At 50.5% G+C, this 27,123-nt stretch overlaps 1 protein-coding gene and 1 non-coding gene across 2 annotated transcripts in view; both read right to left on the bottom strand.

Annotated features, from left to right (window-relative positions):
- LOC126548190 (bone morphogenetic protein 4-like) overlaps positions 1-27,123 on the bottom strand; it is a 337,221-nt gene that overhangs the window by 134,404 nt on the left and 175,694 nt on the right. Inside the window, exon 3 of the mRNA XM_050196325.2 lies at positions 386-531. Coding sequence (XP_050052282.1) covers positions 386-531 — 146 coding nt within the window. The remainder of the gene's footprint in view (positions 1-385; positions 532-27,123) is intronic.
- LOC126548692 (U2 spliceosomal RNA) lies at positions 20,454-20,646 on the bottom strand. Its single transcript, XR_007603018.1, has one exon. It is a non-coding gene; the product is annotated as a U2 spliceosomal RNA (small nuclear RNA).

The raw sequence follows: 27,123 nt of genomic DNA, 5'->3' as shown, positions 1-27,123 counted from the left end.
CATCCCCCATCAGGATTGGCTGGAATTTGCTCCCACGAACAAACATAGCGCAACAGCAGTTTGTGAATACGAACCTCGGCGAAAAACGGTCACCGCGAAATACGAAACAATGTGCGTCAAACAATACTCCTCCGAGATTTCGATTTTATTATCTGTTCACATAATTACGCCCGAACCTTAGACGTGTACTCAGAAATGTATCGCAAAATATGTAGTTTGCCAATATTCGCTTGATATTGTAAGAGATAAACCGCATATGTAACATATAACTTGCTGGAATTAAAAAAAAAAAGAGGTTGCTGAGTTGAGCGAACTTTTTTTTTTTAACGAACGAACTTGGGAGTTACGTTGTTAGTGCGTGAAATGTGAGCTAATTGGACCTCACCTCGAGCAGGTGTGACTTGGCGTCCCCAAGCCTGTCCGGAGGCCTGTGCTTGGGGCGCAGCTTGTACAGGTGGAACTCGGCTTGCAGCACTTCCTCCTTGGCCGACTCGCTGGGCGTCACGTTGAAGAAGAAGCGCAGTGGACTGTCTGCACGACAGGGAACGGAACGATTCTCACCACGAGAGGCCATCGTAGAAGAGAGAGATGTACTCTATTCTTTCTACAACGCAAACGACAAACTCGGAAAAAAAGGGGGGGGCGTCAAGGCGGTTAGGCGGACTAATTGGCGGGAAGTGTTACCATATTTATTTTTTTTTTGTAACATTTCTTTAGGAGATCGGTATCTTATCTATTTAGATACTGGTCACTACTGGAGTTTGCAATCTCAATGTGTGCCTTGCCCCCGTGCACACAGACAACAGTGAAATAAGACTCAGTTGATGTTGAGCGCGTGTTCCGTTTACTTCTTATTCAATGCCATTGACGCAGCGCATTCAGAAGGGACGAAAATACACAGAAACACACACACACAGCGCCAACTTTGAACGATGTGTTTATTTCCTAGACGGGCAGTACATATATCCTTCACTAGGTGCGTCTCTGTGGACACGTGCGCCGAAAATGTAAACAAAGCAAAAAAAAAAATAACGCACGCCTGAAAACAGAAGGCTCGTGGTATGCATTTATGACACGCTCAAAAATTCTAATTCTTTTGTTGATAATGCGATGGAAAGTCCGCTGACGCATGCGTCACCATACATGGCTATGTATTCTTCTCCAAAGTTCGCCGTAGAGGCCACAATGGACCAAGCACGAGCTTCTATCAGTTGTGCTTTAAGTTTCTCACTAGCGCCGCACGACGAAGCAACAAGAATGAACTTTGGGGACGTAGATGTGCTGACACGATGTAAGCCTCAGCTGTTAAACGCGTAACCTCGTTCCTACGTGAAAATTCGCTTTGTTTTGAACCCGCGGATAAAGAAGGCCCCTTCACCGAACCCACCGAACCTTCGGAAAAAACGCGTGCGTTGCCATTCCAGAACTATTTAATGAACCCAAAGCGGTTGCCTCGAATAAGGTCCGAGCTAGGGCCACTGATTTATGTATTACGGAAAAACTTAACGTCTTGGATATCAATGACCCGTTTCTCGCCAGAAATACCGAGCAGGTTTTTGAGTACGTTAGCGCGAATGCCAAAAAGAAAGGACTGAAAGATTTGTTCTACGGACATTAAAGGCCTTTATTACTCACTACCGCATACCAACTGATGACTTTGTATTGAAAGCAGCATTGATGAAGTAGGCGCCGTTCGATTTCAGAACGAAGCAAGGGTTCCTGTGAAATATTTTTAGAGCTTCTTGGTTTTTATTTATCGTCAACATTTGTGACTTAAAAAGGATCCGCGTATCTGCAAAAAAAAATGGGTATGCATCGGGTTCTGTCGAGCTGCTATCCTAAGTAATTTGTTCTTTCGCTATGATAGACGGGTCGCTTGAAGAAAGGTTGAAAGATTCTAATGTTGTTAAAATATTTCGCTATAACAGAGCTTAATGTTGGGCTATAGTGTAGTTCTCACAGTTCGCTGTGTTGGCGATTTTCTAATATTTATTGGCAGTACTTCCGAACATTTCGACCAGAGTGTTGCAGAGTTCAACCTGTCATACGCGAGTGTCTAAATCCTCTCGAAATTACTTTTGAAATTCTATTTGATGGTGTAAAGCGGTTTTTAGACTTAGGATGTTTTTCAACTGATTTTCACACGTGCTCGTTCTATCATCCTCGCGCTAACAAGCCTTTGCTCCCATTTAATTCGCCGCATTCTAAACTTGTTAAAGAGGCATAGCAAAAAATGTGGCTTTGTAACCGATTGAAAAAAGTTCACCGACGATTACGATACTCCCTAATGCGAAATTTGAGCGCAGCTCTATACATGTTTCATTTCGCGATATGTTGGCTGGCGCGAACAATGTCTCGTGCGGCACATTGCAAATGGAGCGAAGCGTAGCAGAACAAGTGACACTTGAGCACGATAGCGGCGAGCAGGGTCGGCGACCATCAAAAACCTGATCTGCGGGTCAAGCGCGTCGGCTCTTAACATTACTCGTGGAAGGTTCCAGTGTAATCGCTGATGCTCGCGTGGTTTCGAGAAAGTACTGCACAATTCGCGTTGCACATACATTCAGATTACAAATACTATGGCGCTATCTTGTAGTCTCGTGCTGCACTCTGCCTTCATCCTCACTCTTTCGCCATACTCTCCTCCTCCGCTTTCCTCCCCGCGCTCTCTGCTTTCATCTCCCGCTGCGCTGCGTGTTCGCTTTCATCTTTCGCTCGTAATCTCGTAGTCTCGTGCGGCACTCTGATTTCCTCCTCATTCTTTCACCACACTCTCCTCCTCCGCTTTCCGTCTCAGGCTTTCACTGCAGCCTCCTCCTACGCTTTCCTCCCCGCGCTCTCTGCTTTCATCTCCCGCTGCGCTGCGTGTTCGCTTTCATCTTTCGCTCGTAATCTCGTAGTCTCGTGCGGCACTCTGATTTCCTCCTCACTCTTTCACCACACTCTCCTCCTCCGCTTTCCGTCTCATGCTTTCACTGCAGCCTCCTCCTACGCTTTCCTCCCCGCGCTCTCTGCTTTCATCTCCCGCTGCGCTGCGTGTTCGCTTTCATCTTTCGCTCGTAATCTCGTAGTCTCGTGCGGCACTCTGATTTCCTCCTCACTCTTTCACCACACTCTCCTCCTCCGCTTTCCGTCTCAGGCTTTCACTGCAGCCTCCTCCTACGCTTTCCTCCCCGCGCTCTCTGCTTTCATCTCCCGCTGCGCTGCGTGTTCGCTTTCATCTTTCGCTCGTAATCTCGTAGTCTCGTGCGGCACTCTGATTTCCTCCTCACTCTTTCACCACACTCTCCTCCTCCGCTTTCCGTCTCATGCTTTCACTGTAGCCTCCTCCTACGCTTTCCTCCTCGCGCTCTATGCTTTCATCTCCCGCTGCGCTCCGCGTTCGCTTTCGTCTTTCGCTGTGCTCGTTCACTCGGTTACGAGAGACAACGCCGACGCTCGCCGCAGGAACGGTCGCCTAAACGCTGCACTCTGAACGTTGCGCCTGTCTTTGTCCACCTTTATTGTGTCTGTGGCTTTTATTGCGCTGTTACTTGTTAATTCATGTGATCATCTGGTACACTTAAGCTTCTGACAATGAGAGAAACGTCTATGTCACTCTGGATGCCCATATCATATCATGATCTCAGTAGCAGAAGCACTGCTTAAGCAGATTCAGGCAAAACAAAGCATGTAAGCGTACTCTACTTCTCACAAGAGACGGGTAGCTGTTATCCCTTATATTCATCGCGCGTCACACCACTTGGAGAAACTCGCATAACGTGGCAATGTTAAGGTTGTATCCTCTGGCACAAACGGGTTGAGCAGTCATTGCCGAAAAACGAGGCCAGAGCATAGACATAAAGCAAACTGTGAAAAGAAACACAGAATGATACGTAGGGCGCAGCACAGGTGATATCTATATACCGTAACCCAATGACATGCAAGCTATGTTGGCAAAACTGGTAGATGCCTTAATGATAGGCTACGTGAACACAGGAATAAAGGAAACAGGGACACACCCGATGGTTTTCTTGTACTTCCTTGCAATTAGTACGCCTGCCGGCCGATCTTTAGCAAAACTGTTATTCTGGGTAAGAGCGCGAACGAAATGACTAGGGTAATCATCGGAGCACAATACATAGCCATGTATGGTGACGCATGCGTCAGCAAACCTTCCATCGCATTATCAACGAAAGAATTAGAATTTTTGCGCATGTCATAAATGCATACCACGAGCTTTCTATTATCGCGCTTGCCCAATAACGCACCTAGTGAATATCACAAGAAGCCAACAAACAAAGGCACCAAGGATAGCATAGGGGAAATTACATGTACTTATTAATTGAACTAAAGAAATGTTATATTAATAAAGTGAAAGTGCATGAAAAAAAAAAAAAAAACCTGCCGCAGGTGGGCACGAACCCACGTCTTCGCATTACGCGTGTGATACTCTTCCGAAATTGAGCTAGCGCGGCCCCGTACATTGACTATTGTACATTGACTATGTAGAATTAGGCCAAACGAAAGAAAAATAGTTGTTTCTGATTCGATGTCTTTTTCTCAATTAGTCCTTTGCTATTCGTCAAACGTTCTTGGGCTGCGCCCATATTGCCTCTCCGTCACGCGACGTCACGAAACCGCGAAAACTCGCCGCGTCAAAGTGACGTGTACGCATTAAGGACGCATTAATATGCCGAACAAAACTAAACTTTTTCCTGAATAGCCGGAGACTAGAGCACTGCACGGACCCGGCAAGCCCGAAACCCCGGCCCGGCCCGGTCCACGGGCCGGGGTCGGGTAAGCTATCTCTATTGCGGGCCCGGGCCTGGCTCGGGCCAAGGAGCCTCGGGCTCGGGTCTGGCCCCGGCCTCGGTCAGGCCCGTAATAGGCCGGAGTATCCGTCATGCCCATAACAGGCCGGGTACGCTGTTGGCGACTTTTGAAAACTGCCTACCATAAGTAGGAAAATCTTTATTTCGTCAGCGTTACGTGGGGTGATTAAGCGTGGTTTCTTCAGGTGGGCCAGAAGGCTGTCAATCGATGTTTCATGGCGACCTCTTGAGCTCGTTCTATGGCCTGGAGTTGGGTGTCCATGCTAGAACTGCACAGCAACGCCTCCCATGCTTCAAGTGAGGGGGAGGCCATTGGGTTAGGAGGAAGTTTGTCTTGCTCACAGTCCCATATAATGTGATTCAGTGTTGCTAGTTCCCCGCAGAATCTACACAGCGGGCTCAGCCGCGTGGACAGTGATGCATAGCCTGTGCTACGGCCGAGGATGAGAAATGCGCTTGCCTCTTCCTCCCTCCCCCCATCATCAACAACGCCAGACGAAGTCCTGGCACAGTCAGATCTACAGAAAATGTCCTGTGCCGCGGATGGTATCTTCACAATTACCGAGAATCGGGCCATGCTTCGCTTACGCTCAAGGGCTAACGGGCCGAATCCGGTCCAGGCCGGGTCGGGCCGGACCCAAAGCTTTCGGGCCCGGGCCGAGCACGGGTCAGGTTTGAAACAACATAGTCGGGTTCGGGCAGGCCGCCGCATAGCACTTTCGGGCTCGGGTCGGGCCCGGGCCTGAAAACACAGCCCCCGCAGGCTCCACCGCAGACTGCCCCCTTCCGAAAGGAAAAGAAGATGGCTGCCCACTGGCTCCTCGGAGCTGCCGGAGAGCATGGATTTATTTGCTTATTATAAGAGTCATTGTGCGGCAGTACAATGTTATCGAGCCCTTTCGGTACGTATACGACATCACTCTGTCAACTCTTCTTTGCTGAGGATCCGTTCTGGCGGTATTTTTAGAGCGCAGCTCTTTGGCGTCCGTTCCTGGGTTTCGCGTCGTCGTCGGCGTTGTCGTCGGCCTCGTAACCAGCTCCGCCCCCCTTTCATCCCCCCAGCGCTAGCAGCGACCGACTGATACCGCTGGATGCCGCTGACGCCGCTAGAGAGTCAAGATAACGTGACTGCATAGAACACCGTCGCCGCCATGCAGAAAGAGGAGGAAAGGGTCCCCCCCCCCCCCCCCTGTTCTTGTGTGGCGGATAGGGTGCTCTTCAGTTGCCGACGCGCCGGTTATTTCACGTAGGCCCCGGCACGTCGACGAATACGTGACCACCTTCCCACGGCTAGACCTGGTTCTTAGCGCTGCGGAAGCGAGGGTATCATATTGTTTGTGTCGGCATCGGCGGCGTTGTCCCTGAAACCAACTCCGCAGCTGGGGTTGACTCACTATCGGCGTCAGCGGCATCAGTCAGTCGCTGCTATCTCTTCCCTCCTCCCTTTATCGTGTTGTCCGCTTGCTGCGCGCGCTTCTGCCCCCATCGTTTGCCGCTGGGTGTACACGCCGCCCCCCTCCCCCCTCTTCCTGCGAGCCTCCGGTTGTCAAAGCGCCGGCTCGAACTTAATTCCTTTCTTCGCTCCTCCTCCAATGCAACCCCTGTGCGGTGGCAATCAGAGAGCCAGATCGGTGGCGGCGGATCTGTATATGTGCACCGCCCGAGCCGAAATTGCCGCTGCCGTTCGCCCTGTGCGGTGGCAATCAGAGAGCCAGATCGGTGGCGGCTTGACATAAAGACAAACAGCAATTTCCTAACGCTTATGCGGGAGAACATCCCGTTCCTCTCGCTCGTAACGCGTCCCACGGCTGTGACAACCTCGCGAGGCACTTGTATAGATCTCGTCTTTGAGAATCAAGCATTGGTGTACCAAGTCGAACATATATCAGTCTATTTCTCCGACCACAAAGCTTCCTTCATGACTGTCAAGAACTGTTAGTGGAGTCTTTGTTAAAGGAATACGTGTGAAAAATAAAAAAAAAATTCTGTGATAGCGCATACATGTGTTGCTCGATTTCTTTGCCTCAATCTATCGAAAAGGTGAAACAGCTTATTTGCTGCGCTCAAATTTCGCATTAGGAAGTAACGTAATCGTCGGTAATTTTTTTAGCCTTCCGTTAAACATCGCCGCGATTTTCGACCAGCGCAAGCGAAGAAAGGGGAAGCGGACTAATCGCAAACTCCGCCACCACCCTCCTCATTCTCTTATCTACTTATACTGTGCCCACTCGGCCCTTCGAAACCTTCCCGACTTGAGCGTGCTCCTCGCCTCTTGTCAGCTAATTACACAAACAAAACTGCTCAATGTAGGCAATATACTCTTCGCTTTGAAAGCACAAAATGTGACCTCCTACAAATGAGGAGCGCGTTTGACTGGGCTTTTCAAACAACGCTGCGGGTTACTGCCCGATGCTTGCGTCGGTGCTTGCGTAAATATGACGCTAGGAGACTGGAATAAAAATAGGCTGTGATAGTTCTACGTTATAGGGTCCCACATCTCGTAAATAAATCTATTATTGTAACAGCGCTGCGTGCGTGTTTCTGTGTCTCGATCCTCGTCCCGTCTTAGCTGCGCTACACCAATGGAATTTAATATGACGCACCAACCAGCCCACATGCAACCTTAACCGTTTACTTAGTTTCTTTCTGTGTTTGCGTGTTTTATTTAAATCTGTGTAACCAATGTGAATGCAATCAGAAAGAGAAAAAAAGCTAAAACAAAACACTGTGACAAAATGTCCTAATTTGCGTTCGTCTTAATTTCTTTGTTTCTTTTTTTGTGTGTGCTTTAGATACAACGAAGCAAGAAGAAAAACTTCCGCCATTTACTGTCTGCAGAAACATGTCTATGTCTATAACATGTCTATGTCACTTCGCGCTACAATTCAAGATCATGTAAAAAGCTATGCCATAAAATAACAAACCCGTCTGTGAATTCCTACGTACACATAGAATAAGGGTATGCCACACCACCTTTAATTATGTCAAGATTGAGAAAGCAAAAGCAATACTATATATATATATATATATATATATGGTACTGTGCGGACGCAAGGACGGAATTGTCGCGCAAGCGACAAGAAATCTTGCAAAATTAGACTGTCGAGTGAGAACTTTATTTGTTACCATCAACGATCAGGTCTGAATCTTAAGAGTGACGGTTTTAGACATGGAACAAATCCGCACCACCACTATGGGTGAAACATTTTTTTTTTTTTTTTCCTGTGGACTTCTTGCGGAATGGACGGAATAAAACGGTGAGAATATTTTGCAGTCAGAAAGACCAATGCAGCGACGAAATTCACCACGCACTAGAAGCGCTCGTGTAATAAGCGCTCGCCGGCACACAGCTGACGCCGGATAGAACGCAGGCTACTCCTGCATCAGGAAGTACGTGAGAAATGGCATACAAGATAAGGTCCGATGACGATGTGTTGTTATGCCGTGTTCCAGTCACCTCACTTCTTTGAGAGGACATTACCGTCAAGTCGCGGGCTAAGCAACCACTCCAGGCTGTTTTAGGCTTGTAGCGCAGCTCAGGAAGAGCAAAAAAGGAAGGAGGTAGGGGTAATCAAAGGGAACGGAAAACAGGGTGAGCGCTAACTTCCAACTGATGGTTTATTTCGTGACACAAGACTACTTATACACTCGGCAAACCATATGACATCAAGGGATAACAAAAAAACCAAGCGACAAAACCGATAGTAACCAAGTGGTAGCATGTTCAGACAGCCTGTGGCTGCAGTCGGAGATACGCCAATTCATTGCTTGATAATGATAATGAAGGTGAGCTTACACATGCATGGCCCAAGCCTAAAACAGTCATGACATACCAACTCGCCCAAACTGCCACGCTTTTGACCCACTCTAGGCATAGCGTACGCCAGGACAGCGTCGCAACAGGCAGCGCATAGGCCATATTATGTCCCACCCACACACTATGCAAGTGTGCGAGGGAGAGGTAGAATCTCGCTATCGCCTAAACACGATAGGCCTGAATCACACGCAGTTCGCACGTTACGGCGTGCGTTAAGGAACCGGTATACCGGCTTATTGTGATAGTGAATACAACGTTATAGCGTAGGTGGCAGGGAAACGAAACACGTCTAGCTGACGAATACCTTTGTGAATTCGGTGTGGGAGCGTGTTTCCTCTTTTACGAGTCCGTCGCTATGCTCCAGACCTTTGAAATAGTACGGCCATCGACGATTTGCAAACCTGCACACTTTCACTGAGAGAGATTTGTAAACCGTTACCAAGGAAACAGACCGTCTTCGCCAAAAGCGGCTTTGAAAAATAAACTGCGCTCGGATACGGGGCAGCCCCTGCGGTGTAACGACTGTTTCGCGTGTTCTGAAGGCGTTCTGCTGCCTGGCCAGTAGCTCAATGCCGCACGCACGCCATGCCGCACGCCATGATTCGCCGGGAAGGCTGTCACGAAATGGTAGTGAGCCGGCTGTAAGCGCTTACTACAAAGCTGCAGACGCATGCGTTAAGCCTCCACGCGAGTTCGCACGGACAGGTTGTTACGGAACGCGGCGGTAGACTGCTGCTACGTTCGCCATATCTCACTTCGCCTATCTTGTTTTGCTGTGTTGCACGCGTTCGGATCTCCCTTAAGAGGCCCTCAGCCAGGCACCGGCAGAAAGTTTGCTTATACACTAAGCGTTTTAAAACTCGGGGCGTTCTACAGGAAGCATTAAAAGAAAGTTTTTGTTTTAGCCAAGAGGAAAACAAATGACATGCTTAGAATCAATGGTGAGGGCAGCTATTCAGCATGCAGGGGCTCTTTCTCACTGACTTGACCAGTAGCTGCAAGCAACATTTCTCCCCTGTTTTCCCTCGTTTCGGAGACGGGGGTCCACGTGACGTTCTACGTAAGGAACCCTGCCTTTTGCATTTACAAAGCCAGTTTCGCGATCTCTTCATTTGACGAGAATCCCCGAGTTGTTCGTGCTGCTGGTGTTTATGTGTACGTTACAGAGTGTTTGACGCGGAAGCGTAGGGCCTGTGACGTCACCTCTGCTGACGAAGACAGTCGCCCCTCAGAGAGGGATCGTGCGGGTGCTTTTGGTTGAATTTCGAGCAGCGTTCGGAACGTGCACTGGTGTAATATTTTGTAGACACGATTCTCATTGCGGCATCTAGACACCGCGCTTGCTCGATTGCAATGCCCGATTCTGATTAGGGGTCATTTAACGCGTGAAGTTGTAGCCTCGCTCCTGCTAGAACCTCAAGCAACGCCTTAGTTCTGTTGGAATCGCACCGCTGGCACGAGTTGTTGGGGACTCGGTGTTGACGCCCGTTATTGCCAATGGGTCGCAAGCCCCAAGGGTAGCGTTGGCCTGGCGGCCTGGGGCACTGGAAGCATCCGAAGGTCCCGGCAAAGCATGAGAAGACTGGTAACAGAACAACTTGTTTATTCTAACATAGCAAAAGAGCGGCCGGTCAGGTCGACCGAATTGGAGAGACGGGAGAGCACGTAACTCAACAGTACAAATCGGAGCCTCTCTTCTGGCGTCCGGGGGCAGCTGCTCTTATACCCTCGGCGTCGCGGTCCAAAAGGGAAGGAGGGAAGGTCACGGGATGAAGGTCACGGGACGGCGCAGCAGGAGCCCACGACGGCGCGAGCGGTTGAGCCGAGAGACCTGCTGAACCGAGTGTAGTGACGCATCGCCAACCCTCACCCACACGACGGCGCGAACAGTTGAGCCGAGAGACGTCCAGGCTCCTCATTCGGGGAACTCCGCTCCCCGGCTGCCGCGCTTTGACAAGCGAGGGCACACACACACACACGCACACACGAAGACACGTGGCACTGAAACACGCCTGGACACGCTTGGCGGGTAGGCGTTGCGGCGGCGTCGGACGAGCCAAAATGTCCGCCGCTTTGAACAAAGCCCCGGCGTCCGTTGCATCCGCGCCGGCATTACCGCGCGTTGTAGGCGAAACGTAACAGACCGCCCCGCCGGGGGAAGGAGATCCCGATGGTCAGGGGACTGCATCCGCTGTCCGGAGGGATGTCGCTCGATGATGCTCATAACCGAAGTCGGGCGTCCGTTGGCGTTTCTTGAGCGCAGCGCACAGAGAAGGCCACGTTCTCACGTTCAGGTTCACACAGGACACTGCAAAGTGACTTCGGGAGAGTTGACATTTTTGTTCTCGTTTCCGGCAAGCGTTAGAACCACGCCTGAAAGTCAACCGCTCAGTCAGCAAGCACGGCACAACCCTCACTAAGCCCTGCCAGGCTCTTTCCCCTTTTATACTGCTGCCTAGTTCCTTACAGTAGTTTAGCAGCACTCAGAACGCGTCCACAAATCGGAAAATTGCACTAGAAAGCACATCATCACTTTGAAACACTATACAAAAGCAATAAGTTAAAAATCCTGCCTCAGGAAGAAAAACATCAGTAACAAGCAATTTTGAGGCTGATTCTCACGTTAGGGGCTTCGACTTAAGCCATCGGCGTTACCGTTGAGACTCCCCTTTTTGTAACGCACCTCAAAGGAATATTGTTGCAAAGCGAGGCTCCAGCGCAGGAGGCGGCCATTTTTGGGAGAGATGGTCTGCAGCCATTGGAGAGGGCAGTGATCCGTTTCAATGATAAACCTCGAGCCGGCTAGGTAACATGACAATTTCTGAACGGCCCACACGATACACGCACACTCTTTCTCGGTGGCGCTATACGCCTGCTCACGACTCGTCAGCTTACGACTAGCATACAGGACGGGGTGTTCTACTTCTCCATTTTCCCGTTGGCACAGTACAACGCCCATGCCTCGCTCACTAGCATCACACTGAACAACGAACCCTTTTGTGTAGTCGGGCGATCGTAGCACAGGCTGGCTTGTTAGGGCGCTCTTTAGGGCGCTAAAAGCTCTTTCCTTCGTCTCATCCCAGACGACTGTTTGCGGCTCTGTCTTTCTTAGAGCATCCGTCAAGGGAGCCGCGATATCAGAGTACCTGGGGATGTACCTCTGATAGTAGCCGGCGACACCTAAGAACGACCGAATATCGGTCTTCGTACGCGGTTACGGGAAGTCTCGCACAGCGGCCACCTTTATTTCAGAGGGGCGGCGACGACCCCGACCAATCACGTGTCCGAGGTAGACAACCTCGGCCTGTGCTAACTGGCACTTGGGAGCCTTGACTGTCAAGCCCGCATCGCGCAGGCGGGTTAGCACTGCCCGCAAGTGCGCCATATGCTCAGGCCAGGATGCGGAGAATATCGCTACGTCGTCTAGATACGGTAAAGCGAATTCTTGCTGTCCCCGCAACACTTTATCCATGAGGCTTGAAAAGCAGTATGGCGCGTTCTTCAAACCAAAACTCAAAACTTTAGGACGGAATGTCCCCATTGGTGAAATGAACGCCGCATACCTACTAGCCTCTTCTGTAAGTGGAACCTGCCAATAACCCCTGACAAGATCTAGGGTGGAAATAAACTGAGCGCTACTCACTCTCTCAAGGCGCTCCTCGATGTTAGGGATCGGATAAATTTGATCCTTAGTGATGGAATTAAGCCTGCGGTAGTCGACGCAAGGACGAGGTTCCTTGCCCGGTACCTCAACTAAAATCAAAGGGGAGGTATAATCACTCTCACCCGCTTCAATAACACCTAGCTGTAGCATTTTCTTTACCTCAGCCTCCATAATATCGCTCTGGCGGGGTGACACCCGGTACGCCTTGGATCGTACTGGCTCTGGGGAGGTAAGTTCTATGTCATGAGTAAGGACAGAAGTCCTACCAGGCCTCTCAGAGAACAGACCTTGAAACTCTTGTAAGAGCTGGTGTAGTTCGGTTTTCTGCTCAGGCGACAGCGATGCTTTACTTATTAAGTCACTAATGACTTGATCGGTGTCTTTCCTGTTCGTCACTGAGCCTAGTCCCGGAAGCTCTTCTAACTTTCCCGCATCGGGAATTTCCTCTCTAGTATCTGGTGCCTTTAACGCTACAGGCTCAATTTTATCCCGTTCGGGCGTGCTCTGAATACTAGCTTGCTGCGCCTCTGACCCTTTTTCATCGTTCAACAACGTCGGCCCCGCAACTACCGCCTTTGCAGCGAGCTCCCGAACCTTCGATCTGGTTAAGGCCTGAACGCTAGCCTCACCAAACAAAAGCCCCTTCTCGCGCAGGAGGTGATCGGACCTGTTCGAAAATAAGTACGGGTACTGGGGGGGCAGCATAGATGACACTGCGGCCTCCGTCTCAAGTGCTCCGAAAGGTCCTTCAATAAGCACTTTTGCTACCGGCAGACACACGCTATGAGCTTCCACTGCTTGCTTGATCCATGCGCACTCGCCCGTGAACATATCGGGTTCTACGTAAGAGGGGTGAACTACATCCATTGTAGCTGCGGAATCGAGAAGCACTCGGCACTCTTTCCCGTTCACGAGGAGGTCTCGCATGTAAGGCTCGAGAAGCTTCATGTTCTCGTCAGTGCTGCATATAGACAAAAACACGACTTGTGTTTTTGTTTCTGGACACTGCGCCGAAAAGTGACCCGGCTTCTGGCACGTATAACAAACGCGCGCTTGCCTCATCTCGAACCGCTTTCTGCGTTCGGCTTCGGTTGCCGCCGTCTCCTTACGTTCGGTCGGACTGCTTTCACTTGCATCCGAACTACGTGTGTCCCCCTTTGCTCTCATGGGTGTGAACTTCGGCCTCTCAAACTTGGAGCCAGATTCACCCTTTTGACCGTCCTTAGCTCCGCGAGCCCGACGCGTCACAAACTCCTCGGCTAACTCAGCGGCTCTAGCCACCGTACTAACGTCTGGCCTATCCAAGACCCAGTACCGCACGTTCTCAGGTAACCGACTATAAAACTGTTCTAGCCCGAAACACTGCAGAACTTTCTCGTGGTCACCAAACGCTTTCTCTTCTTTGAGCCACTCCTGCATGTTTGACATAAGCCTGTACGCAAACTCTGTATATGACTCACTTCTGCCTTTCTCATTTTCCCGAAACTTCCGACGGAACGCCTCCGCTGACAGCCGGTACTTTTTAGCAGACTCGATTTCACTTTGTCGAAATCCTCTGCCTCCTCTCTCTCCAAGCGAGCGACTACGTCGGCCGCCTCGCCGGGTAGCAAAGTGAGCAAGCGCTGTGGCCACGTTTCCCGAGAGAACCCCTGCTTCTCGCACGTTCGCTCAAAGTTAACCAGGAACAAACCAATGTCCTCTCCAAGCTTAAACGGCCGCATCAGGTCAGTCATTTTGAACAATACTCGTTCTCCTGCACCGTGTGCCTGACTTCCATTACGAGCACGTTCCATCTCTACCTCGAGACGCTTCATTTCCAAAGCGTGTTCACGCTCTTCTTTTTCCTTCTGTTCTATTCGTTCACGCTCCTGTTTCTCTTTTTGCTCTTTAAGTTCACGCTCCTGTTTCTCTTTTTGCTCTTTAAGTTCACGCTCCCTCTCCTCAATGGTCTCAAGGCATTCCGACAGCTCGTCATCCTCAGCTTCTAACTCAAGAATAGCCCTTAGCAGTTCTGGTTTTCTGAGTTTGTCTGAGACATCCAGACCCAACTCTCTTGCAAGCTCCAGCAATATCGGTTTGCGCAACGACTTCAAATCCATGGCTGCTCTGAATGCTGCTTTCTCTACTGCCTACTATTGTCTTGCCGCAAACTAACCCGGTAGCAACGACAACCACAATTACCAGCTCTGTTTCTAACACTAACAAAAGCCTGGCAAAACTCAGAAGAAGAAAGTCCCGCACTCACCAAACCTTGCAGCCAAGACTTCAGCGCAGTCGTTCCGCTGCAGGCAACCAGTCATCACACAGGGCTCGTTGCGCTGCTCCCGGATGGTCGTTGTGCTGCTCAGCATACAGTCAACCGCATCTCTTCGCTGCTGGCCTCCGTTGTCGCGATCTCACCGCTGGCAACCAGATGTTGTAATCCCACCGCTGCCACCAGATGTTGGAATCGCACCGCTGGCACGAGTTGTTGGGGACTCGGTGTTGACGCCCGTTATTGCCAATGGGTCGCAAGCCCCAAGGGTAGCGTTGGCCTGGCGGCCTGGGGCACTGGAAGCATCCGAAGGTCCCGGCAAAGCATGAGAAGACTGGTAACAGAACAACTTGTTTATTCTAACATAGCAAAAGAGCGGCCGGTCAGGTCGACCGAATTGGAGAGACGGGAGAGCACGTAACTCAACAGTACAAATCGGAGCCTCTCTTCTGGCGTCCGGGGGCAGCTGCTCTTATACCCTCGGCGTCGCGGTCCAAAAGGGAAGGAGGGAAGGTCACGGGATGAAGGTCACGGGACGGCGCAGCAGGAGCCCACGACGGCGCGAGCGGTTGAGCCGAGAGACCTGCTGAACCGAGTGTAGTGACGCATCGCCAACCCTCACCCACACGACGGCGCGAACAGTTGAGCCGAGAGACGTCCAGGCTCCTCATTCGGGGAACTCCGCTCCCCGGCTGCCGCGCTTTGACAAGCGAGGGCACACACACACACACGCACACACGAAGACACGTGGCACTGAAACACGCCTGGACACGCTTGGCGGGTAGGCGTTGCGGCGGCGTCGGACGAGCCAAAATGTCCGCCGCTTTGAACAAAGCCCCGGCGTCCGTTGCATCCGCGCCGGCATTACCGCGCGTTGTAGGCGAAACGTAACAGTTCGGCACACTCACCCACGAGCGCACTTATCAACTCATTCCACATGCGTGACTGCAAGCTAATGTCGACGACTATGAGTGGAGATGTGGACGAATGTGAGTGTGTGCCAGTTAGTGTGAATGGTAGTGATTGTTAGTTAGTGCCGAGTCAATCTCAGTCGTCTGCAAGAAAAAAAATAAAAGCACCGATACGACCTTTAAAGAGCAGAAACGTTCTTAATCAATCCTCAGTTGACGTGAGACATTTCTTTCATTTTTGTTAGTGCTGTAAGGACATTAATATAATAGAGAAATATTGGTATTGTCAAAACCACGTGAAACACCACCAGGAAAGGCTGTTCGCGTATACTTCATATCTGTTTTTGTTGCAGAGTTACAGAGTTGCAAGCTATAGGACTAAAATATTGCTTGCTTTTCGAATTTTCTCAATTCCTTAACACCCACCTGAAAGACTAACTAAAAAAATATATGTTGCCAACTGCCACTCGCGTTTACTGAGATTGCATTCAAATGCAAAAAGTATATTTAAAGATGGTTTAGCAGTTCTCAAGAAAGAACGCTCCTGCGTATCACTAGTGTATTCGTATTTATTGTTATTTTCTTCAGTAGGGAGCATAAGAGCCAAATATTTTGACCGGAAGTGAGTACCTGAACAACGTTGCCTTCGCTAGTCCAGGCAGAAGAGGGCGATTGAGTCGCCTCAAAGCCGTATCATGAAATATTAAATATTATTATTCTTTTACCACCGGATCACGATAGATCTACACCCTCTCCTATATACCTCAAGACGGACATGGAACGCTATCCTTGTTACAGGCACTTCAGTCATCTCCCATTCGCACAGCACTCCCCGCGTAGTCGTACACGACTGAAGAGTAAGGCGGACTAGGCGCCAATTAAAGGCGGTGCCTCGATACCGCGTCTATCAGTACGGCGGCGCTGCATTCCGGACACCCCACATGGGCTAAGAGCCGGAACGAGGTTCTCTCTGAATTTGAGCGGGCCGAGTGCGCGAGAAGCCGACAACGAGACAGGAATAGTCGAGAGAGAGAAAAAATAAAAGATACGCGACGCGTCGGGAGAACTGCGAAGGCGCTTTGACGCGGAAGTGGCGTGGCGTGCGCGCCGATCGCGCCGCGGAGGCGCGCGAGTGCGGCCCGCGGCAGCAGCGACGGCGGCAAACTTTTGCAGCGACACGCTCGCACGCGCGCACGCAACGCGGCGCCCTGAGCGCCACCTTCTCTCATTCCCCGCACTTCTCTGTCCCAGGCGAACGCTCACCTCCGCGGGCCCCCGAGCGCGACAGCTCTCACGAGAGACGCTTTCAATCAACGGCGAGCCACCTCTGCGCCTTCCTTGCACGGCGGGCACGCCATGCAGGGAAGCAGCAGGAGCGGAGGCGGGTGCGCGTCTGTGTGCGTGCGTGGTGTGCGTGCGTGTGCGGCCTCGCGCTCGCCAACCGCTCTCGTTTCGAAATTGCCTATCGATCTCGTCGGTTTCGCACGCGGAGTCGTTCACGTGATTCTTTGCTTTTTTCTGTCATTTTTTTTGTTCCCGCCCTACACAAGTATACCGCGCAGCTCCGGCGCGGTTCGCCCCAGACTGAAAGTTTCGGAAGGAGGTCGGCCCCTGCGGGACCGGCGCAGCGGTTCCTCGCCCTCCGGTGCGCAGCCCTTCCCAACCCCTTTCTCTTTCTGCCGCTTTTCGCTCACTTTTGTTCACTTTTCTTTTTAAACTTCTCGCCTGTCTTGGCCTTCTTCCGCGCTCTGTCGGTTTCTACTGTGTCGCTTAATTCTCCCTTCTCGGTTCATGCTGCGCCAGACTGAAGAAGGAGGGTGTCGAAGGCAATTAGCCCGCCACTCGCTTGTTGGTTAGCAAAATCACTTCTCTGCGCTCGTTTATTCAGCGGAGTTCCCTCGGGCAGGCTAGCTCAGGTGTACGCCACGAGGCTTAATTTGTCGTCGAGGGGATATACTTCTCCACTCCCCAGTCCTTACCCTCTCGCAAGCATTCTCCTTTTTAACCATGCTTCTATCCAAACTGCTATTTTAGTATGTCGGCACTTTCTTGCTTTTAATACCATAACTTTCTTCGTTGTAGGGCACCTTAGCAGCGTAATAACTTAGCATCAATTTCTTCATTGCGGGACAACATACGTGGGGCAACTTAGCACATGTGTGAAGAAACATCTGCGCCGACCAATTGCTCTTTCTGCAAGCGTTTATCTCAAGCTATGTTCTATGACGTGTGAACATCCGATTTTTACTTCACTTTTAATTAGGATTTTCCAAGATGTCGAAGTTCTACGTCCTACAGTGGGTAATGTGAATATGTGACTCCTTCATGAGAGAACCCGTTATCCTTACATTCCTCAGTTTTTTTGTTTGTTTTATTATCTATGTTTCCTTTTTAGTCCTGTGCCTCTCCATGCGTAAGGTACACTAAGCTGCACTCATCTGGGACACTTCATCGCAGACAAAGTGGATCAAGGAGGTGCTCATTGGCACTAGGTTTGCCTGCAGGGAAACTCTTCCGTTCGGCAGTCCTTTGTTTGGCTCGCTTGTTACTTACTAATCGCTGTACCGTACAGCAGCCTTTCAATGCACGTGTACCTCTCTTTAAACTGTCCATTGCATCTCACTTTTACGCTTTACTTCTGTTTTTCATCCTTTTCTCCTCCTTTCCTTCTATTCCCAACGGGGTCCCATTTTCCGACTCTTGGGCCCCCGGGCGGCTGCCGACCTTTGACCGAGTTCTTTTCAGGCGCGGAGCGCGTTGGCGACTGTCACGAAGCAGTCAGAGGTGCGGGAGGTGATGGGGTGCTAGCTAACACCATGCGTCAAATGTAAGAACCTAGAGCCGAAGGAGTGACGTCAAGGAGTCGTCACTGACTGTTACCGCGGGCGGAACGTGGCAGCGGACGAGTCTGGAGACGGCACACCATATACGCAACGCCGCGGCGTACAGGTGTGCACCGTGGCAATGCTCATGCTCGCAAAGTCACTGCGTTCGCGACAATGGCAGCGGTAAGTATAGAATACCGCGTTCCACTACTGAAGTATAGTACAAGGGAGCCTGGTCTCTGTACGCCTCCTGGTAAGGCCTTAAGTGAACAAAAGGGGGAAAATAAGTTCAGCTGCATTAGTCAATTGCCCTTCGGCACCACCAAAGGAAACACCGCTCTTGCCACAACAGCTTTGTCCAGTTCCCGCACTAGCCCACCGTGACGTCATGAATTTTGACAGCATCCGCTCGAACCTAGTGAATTCTTATTCGGTAAAGATGGACTGCATGGAACTTTCCATCAATAAAAAATAGAACTTAACAAGTTTTCAGAATACTTGCTGTGCCACAACGGCGCAAATTTAAAAAGAAATATTAAAAAATTGAACACGTTGACGTCACGTTGACGTATCGGCGCTGTGATTGCGCCGCGAAATTCAAAACGTGGAAGTTGAGCCTTCACTTCCCTTTTGTTAATAAACGTCTTACCGCGATATCAATAAAAATAAAATTTTCAAAGAAGGCCTTATAGCTGTAAACTAGCTTTCCTTTTCTATTTAGTGTCTATTTAAGCGCAACTGCATGAAGACGGAAAGTGGCTCATATATCGAACCGTTGGCTATACTGCAGTAAGGTTGTTTACGTCGCTACATATCCCCGTACACAATTATGGCATGAACGCCACACACAGTAGACGTGTGAACACGTTGCACCTCCTCGCGCTGCCAAACGCGTACACTAAAGCCCATCCATACTACTGCCGCTGTCAACGTAAGCTGATGGAGGAGCTTTAGCGTATGCGTGTCGGCTTTCAGATAATGCGATATGTGTCAGGCTTAACCTTGGGGGCTCCCTAGTGGCCTGCCCGCCGAGGTGGCCAGGCGGCTATGGTGTTACGCTGCTAAGCACGAGGTCGCGGGATCGAATCCCGGCCGAGGTGGCCGCATTTCGATGGGGCCCAAATGTAATAACGCCCGTGTCCCGTGCATTGGTGGCACGTTAAAGATCCCCTCCCCTGGTGGTCAAAATTAATCCGGAGTCCCCCCCCTACGGCGTACCTCACAATCAACTCGTGGTTTTGGCACGTAGCGCCTCTGAATTGATTCATTCGTTCCCTTGTGGCGTGCGCCACACTTTTCTGCTTTCTTCAGCAGTGTAGGAGCAGACCTGCTGCTGCGCTGTTGCCATGCAGGTGGTGCTTGCGCCGACCGAGCCAAGTTGTCGTGGGACGCGCTCGTTAGTATGCGCCACGTGCTGAACCATTACAGGCGCAGTTGGTGTGGCGCTTCGGAGACCGTCCGCGCCCGAATTTCAAGGTCAGGCTGGCAGGTGTTTCATTCGTATGTACGGATTGTCCTCGAGAGCTGGCAAATAAAGCTGCAGTTTTCATTCGGACTGGCACCACCGTTCTACGGAAAAGCAGCTCTTCTTAATATTCTATTTATTTTTACAGTGGAGCTGTTATACGCTAGGCGATGGCGGTTTCTGTGTGTAGGCAATACAGATGGCGGCCACCCCAAAGTTAAAAGAGCTATAGCATAAATCAAATCGTAGCGCCTTGTATGCCTCAGCTGCGTTTAATCGCGAGAGGTGTCAAAACGTTTTCTCGTAAAAAAAATATCGTAATAAAAAAGTAAAACCGAAATAGACGCTGTTTAGTATGGATTGCGGGTTGACGTCACGGGCTACGTAACTTTCATTTGTTCCCACGACTCAAGGAAGCGATTGGATGCTAGCATTTCCGAAGAAGCGAAGATGCGAAAACCGTGCACGGTGCACCAGTCGCTACAGGCACAACGATAATAATTATCGGAAACGAAGGAAACGATGCACTTCGTAAGTGTTGAAGTGCGTGGATTGCAGGTCAATGGTACTACTTCGAAAACTGATACTTATATAGTTACTGCAGCGAAGCTATTTACCTCAAGCTCCCGTAGGCATCCCCCGCGTGCGTTTCAGGGGGAGGTATTATGGCCGGCTTACGTCCGTATCACGGCACGTGCACAGCAATGCGTGAGCCGATCCCGGAGATAGTGCAATACTGGGCCGACCCTCGGCGGAGGTGAAGCAAGCTTCAAACACTTTGCCAACTTCCAGAAAATAAGTTTAATATCTTGGGTCCAAACAGAACCCCATAAATTCGGCGTTGTAAGAGAAGCACTATACACATGTAAGAAAGTGCACTTGGTGTAGCAAGTTCGACTGCAGGCGCCGGCGAGGCTGCAGCAGCGGTTGCGGCAGATGCACGGGACGTGCGGCGACCGCGGCGGCGCTTGTGTAGGCCCAGCTTGGTGCCGTATAAGAAAGAAAAATGTATGATTTCATAATGTGTGCAGCTCATGTATGCAGCCTAAACAGTTTCGCTGGTAATATCCGTCCCCACATGAATTCTGCGACCCCACGACTTGTCTGTATTTCCTCCTTTGCTTCATAATAAAGAATTACGCTTTTTCATTTCAATTAGCCTCGATAGAGGGTCATTCGACAAAGGCCCACAAAGATTCACACAGACCACTGCACCAGCTGTAAGCAATGTACCGCCACACGGTGCAGCTCTTCCTTGCTCAACCAGGATAAAGACGTCATGGCGCTTTGCTCATATACTTCAAGTTAACATAGTCCCTAAGAACAAAGCTTTAACACCACTCTATAGCCTTAAAAGCGGATGAGCCAATAAATCCCTATCGTCATGATAAACACCCCCATCTCGTGTAGAGTCATGAAAAAACGAAACAATGCAAGGTAAACGACTTAGGATATAAATGGCCAAAGCAACGGTGAGGAAGTCTGCCTTTCTGCACATATAAAAGTTGCAACAAGTGGAGCCGCCGTTCTTAAGCTAATTCAATGCGCATTCACTTGGCGATGTACTGCATGGCGCACTCGCCGGGACCCTCGCCCGAATCCGTCGGAAATTATTCTTTCTATAGGCACTGCAAATTGCAAGGAGTCATCCAGGGAGCGTTTTACCACAAGTTAAAAAAAAATGGCTTAGTAATACTGGAGATGAAAGCAAATGAAACACTGAGAGGCAGGAAGAAGCGAGCTACCCTCCCTGCGCCAAGAGACTCTCATTCGTTGCCTGGGCCAGCGTCCGCATGTATACAACGCCGAAAGCTTACGTCACGTGCACCACCTAATTCCCTTTGTCGCCTTCACCAAATTTTTTTTTTTTTTAGTGACGCCGCTTTAGTAACCGTTTTGTGCGCTATTCGTTTAGATTTCACCACACGACGATAAACTCAACAGCAACAGGAATCGCCGCTTCGGGCGCTTCGGACGGGGCCCGTGACGTGGTTTGGCAAGATCTGTGACGTCGTCTCCGGTATCGAGGACACTCGCTGCTCCGAGAAAAAAGGCACCCGAGGGCCTTTTGTTTGAATTTTTAACTGTTTACAGGCGGGCGTACATAGAGGTAACGTTTTTCACACTGTAACGTCGACGCGTGAGCAACGCAGCGAGCTTGTTTGTTTGCAGTGCTAAAACTTGATAACAGGGGGTGAAGGCGGCAAATTATTGCGCCTCGAGCCCCGAGTGAATGGGGCACGTTACGCAACTTTGTTGCTCGACCGCTCTACTGAGTCTGCGGCCCGCCTCCAAACGCGTCGGAGACTTGCGCGCGCGAGCTTTAAGCAGTAAGAGTAGGCGCAAACAAATTAGCAAAAGGAAAAAAGAAATAAATAAAGAAAGAAGGAACTGTAATTGCGGTCCACGAACTCTCATCGCTCTGTGCGCGAACACATGCGCACTGTTTCTTTTATTTCCTCCCATCTGACGCTTTCCATTCGAGCCGAAATTGGAGATGAGACACGGATTGATAAAGGCGGTTAGGGCGGGAAACAAAGAAAAAGTGAGCACGAGCGAAGTGGAGACGGCGTGTGAAACAACCGCTCGACGAAGCCCGCAACAAATTGACGAGCCCGGCGCCGGCCGCAGCTGTATATAGAGCACTTCGCTTTTCATCCCAGTTTCGCGGCTGGCGCCTGGTTCAGCGAAGAAACTCGCATCCCATTCCACGCCGTCCCTCCTCCCTCCGAATAACCGAACTAACTCCGAGTGTAATAGAAGGAAATAAAATTTCGTTTCCTCTCCTGTCTTTCCCAATTTCTCTGCATAATGTCCCCGATCTCGAACGCCCTCCGCCTCTCTCCTTTCCTGTGTAGGAACTCTCGGGGGAGAGACGGCAGGAATTCGTAGATTGCCCAAAGCCAAGATGAAAAGAAAAACAAAAAAAAAACAAGATTGTAATGAAAGGTGTACGAAGAGAAATCGCGTCCAGAAGCAATGAAATGCGGCAGAACAAAAGAAACGCCGAGAAAAAAGAAAATTCCGAGAGAAACGGCACGCACACACATACTGGGAGAATGAGGAGGTGCCGGCACGCGACCGACTGGCGCGCGCGCGTGTTTCTAATTTGCATATCGATTCGGAGCTCTGTAATTACGTCCGCGTGAGCCGGCGGGAGTGGGTGGTTGGAGGTTCGTGGGTGTGTGGGGAGGGAAGGCGTCAAGCGCCGCTTATTTGAGGCGGGGGGGGGGGGGGGTTGCTCGTGCGTGGGGGCAAAGGAAAGGCGGTCTAAAACAGACGGGAAGGGATTTGGGCAAACGAGCCGCGCAGCGGCAGCCAAGTCGGGAACAACGAGCAAGGGGCAGTGCATACAAGCAGCTGTACAACGCGTATGAAAAGAAAAAAGAAACAGTAAAGAAGAAACGAGGAGGAGTCGGCTAGTAAATTGCTGGTGATAAAAGGGAAACATCCTGGGAAGGAGACCAAAGGAAATTGTGCCGTCGGGACTTGCCCTCACTTTATTCTTCGTTATTTCCCCCCCTCTCTCTCTCTCTCTCTTCTTTTTTCCGTTTGCAGCTTAGGAAAGTAAAGGGACAGTGTTCTTTGCCGTGAAATGGGGTACAGAGGATTGGGGTAAGGAAAACAGAAATATCAAGCGGAGCAAATGACCGGGGTCATGAATTTAGTGCACGTACGGGACTAATGAAAACAACAATGAGCAAGACTGCACGTCTACTGAACACACATTCAGAAGCGCGAATATCGCGGGAGAAAACAAATGCTGCGAGCATGGAAACTTGGCTCGCAGAGAATCGGATCAAAACGAGCGGGATAACAAAGCAGCCGCATCGGCGGAGCTTATTACGACGGAGAGATTTTGAGATTGGCGGTGATGCCGTGGCTCTCGGTACACCGAAACTCAATCAGAACGACGGGGCAGGAAGCATTGTTCGGGTATTAAACAGAGCCTGGACAGTCAGGTATTGGAGAGTGAGTGAGTGAGTGAGTGAGTGAGTGAGTGAGTGAGTGAGTGAGTGAGTGAGTGAGTGAGTGAGTGAGTGAGTGAGTGAGTGAGTGAGTGAGTGAGTGAGTGAGTGAGTGAGTGAGTGAGTGAGTGAGTGAGTGAGTGAGTGAGTGAGTGAGTGAGTGAGTTTGTCTGTCCGGTTGTTTCTACCTGCGTGGAACACGTGCCCGGCGTTCTATTAGAGTAAAGGGGGCCGTGTATTTAGATTTAGGTGCACGTTAAAGAACCTCAGGTGACCCGCCGAGGTTGCTTAGTGGCTATGGTGTTGGGCTGCCAAGCACGAGGTCGCGGGATTGAATCCCAGCCACGGCGGCCGCATTTCGACGGGGGCGAGAACATCCGTATACTTAGACTCAGGCCCAAACAATGAAACTTTCTTTCGACCGGTTCCTAACCTTACGTGAGGCCTCCTTATAGCGAAAGACCGATGGCGAAAGCAAGCGTACTCTGAAAGCTCCCTTCGCCCGTCCTCACGTAAGGCACGGTTGCCGCATGCCTGGGTTCGAGAGCATCTCTTGAAAGCTTTATGCGAATGTCATTATTCAATAAAAAGATGTTGTATCGTCGTATAATTTTTAAATTGAAGTGCCAATATAGAGACGCATGCACGCTTTCTTCTAGTTTTGTTTACTAAACGTAAAGAAGTACCACATTATAACGCAAAAATTGATGTGCTCCAGCAACGCTGGCACCGCCGGCATCGTGCAGCGCCTAGGAACGCTACTCATGCCGAACATGCGACTGAAACGAACATGCCTGGCAAGCCGTACCGTGCTCGCGCTTCGCCGCAAGCGGCCGACAGCACGCATGCGCAAGCAAACGTCCAGTGGCTAAACAGTGAGGTGAAGCGCTCGTTCAGGGCCAGGAGCTGCGTAAGGAAGCATGAAGGTAGATTCGGAGCTACCTTACGCTGGTGAAGCACCAAGGAAGGCTTCACTAAGGGCCCCTCAGTAAGGAAGCTTTCAGAGTGACATAACGTGGCCTCACCCCAATGAAGGCTTCCTTACTGAGGTAAGGAGGGTTTCATTGTTTGGCCCTTAGGTGCCCGTTAAAGAAGCCGAGGTGGTCCAAATTTCCGGAGTCCCGCACTACGGCGTGCCTCACCACAATGAAGGCTCCCTTCAATGAAGGCATCAGATCGTGGTTTTAGCACGTGAAATCCCATAATTTAATTTTTAAAGAAACTCATGTGGTCAGAATTTATTAGCGGTGTGTTCAGCGTCGTAATAACGTTTTCGTCGAATTCCATTCCGTGTGATGATGTGACATGAGAGAGAAAGCGGGCAAGAGGAAAAGACATATAAGCTTCGTTTAATTGAACTCGGTGTGAGCGAGTAGAGCTCTGATTTTTTTGCATGGTATCATACGAAAGTGCGTCGCGTCCGAATAGTAAAGCAGGCGTGCGTGCGTCGGTGCGTGCGTGTGCGTGTGTGTTTTGCACGCAAGGCCAAGCTTGCGTTGGATTCCTCGCGTTATCGCGCGCATGCGTTAGCAATATAGCCACTGCATGACGGCCTAACCCTCACAAAACCGGCTCGCAAAATACGACTCCAGTTGCCTACTCAACGGAGCCTGCAGTCGTCTATCGGCACCTGTGCATGCCTACCTCAGCGGGGCGTGAAAGACGCTGGCGTTGCTCGCAGCACAGAGAACGAGCCGGCGAATCACGGCCGCGCGGGCCTCATTTTCGAGGGTAAATTATCACGCGTCCTAGGAACCACGGTCGACGACGATCAGGCTGCAAGATAAGCAGACGTACACACGCATGCTCATACATACATACATACATACATACATACATACATACATACATACATACATACATACATACATACATACATACATACATAAACCTGTCGCTGTATGCTACTATTATGTCGTCGCCCTTCCGGATAACAGCGCGTTATAAGCACAATCCACGTACAACAAAAGGCTTAATGATGTCGTCGGCTAGTACATCGGGGCGCCGCAGTCAGTTCTGACAGCAGCTGAACACTATCGCGCCGCGCGGGCCGCAGTTGTAAAGGGCCTCACGAATGCAATCCTCGGAGCTAGAGCTAAGGGGGTTGCTGCAAATGACGGGAGCACCGGCGCAGAGTGTCGTGCGCTTAGGACGACAAAATCTCGACCTGATTGCAGAGGCGCTTTAGAAGGGGCAGTTAGCGGTGTGGCACGAAGCTTTCCGGATACCGGCGAAAACGAGATGGCGATCTCTCCCCAGCGCTAGTGAAACTGTGCCCGAATGCGCGCCGCGTTTAACGACCCACGCCGCCTTTAAACAAACCCCATTTTAGGGCAGACAGGGACCCATGTAGGAGACCGAATTAAAGAAGTTGCTTGGCGTCTCTTGCTTGAAAGTGTGCCCGTGTTTGTTTTCTCGTCACCGCTTAACAAATCTTGAGCTGTAGCCCAAATAAACGCGCAGCTTCTTTGGTATACACAGCAAGCAGCGCTACTTTTTTTGTGGGAGTTCATTTTCCTTTCTCACGAATAGTGAGAAGAGCGCTAATGTTTGATGTCGATGATGCAAAGATCGCTTTCCAGAGGAAATAAAAATTTAAAGATATTGAGCCATTTCACTACGTGAAGGTGGATGACCACCGAAGCTGTTTATCACACGACCCAGAGGTGACACAGAATTTTAAAGAAATGCGCGAAATCATTTATTGTCTTGATCGGTGGTCATTATTATTCGGACGTGATGGTGGTGACAATGGCCTTGTGGTCGCTATGGTACACGCTGATCGGCTCGGGTACAGCCTTCGACACGTTCTTAGCCAGACTCAAATCTACGCACGACAGATGGTGAGTGGTGGGGTTCCCGCAATTTGTGCGGCACATGAAACCAAAGCACTGCAACACAAATTACAAAAACCACTTCTTGTCCGGTCTAGAGGTGTTAACGTTGAAATCACCAACGACGATGATGAGCGTGGTGTTGTCATCACTGACCTAACCAAAGTGCGTTGACATGAGCATCTCGATCTGGCTCTTGGGTGTAGCCGGATATATGTACAGGGTGGTCTTTTCTGAAAGGGAACGCGCGAGCGCGTGGCCCGTGCTCTGCGGAGGTAATGCGGAAGTGCTACCTTTGGTAGCATATACAGTAACTCTATGCGGAGGCTGCTTAGAGCGCCAGCAAGTGGCAGCAAGGAGAAGCAAGTCTGCTTGTGGCGTCATCTGATGGCGGCCAGAATAACCAGGCACGGCCGATAGGCAAGCGCCTGCTAGAATTGGCTGGAACCCCCCCCCCCCCCCTTCCTCACATGACTGTTGCGAAAGGAGCGGGGCCGGCAGCGCAATGCCAGCTGCTAGCAAACCGCGTTGTATACGCAGGTGCACTGGAAACGTGGGAGCATCAACATAC

Source organism: Dermacentor andersoni, chromosome 1 (genome assembly GCF_023375885.2).
Source record: "Dermacentor andersoni chromosome 1, qqDerAnde1_hic_scaffold, whole genome shotgun sequence".
Taxonomy (NCBI): domain Eukaryota; kingdom Metazoa; phylum Arthropoda; class Arachnida; order Ixodida; family Ixodidae; genus Dermacentor; species Dermacentor andersoni.
The sequence above is the reverse complement of the archived record's forward strand: the minus strand, read 5'-3'. Positions and strand labels throughout refer to the sequence as shown.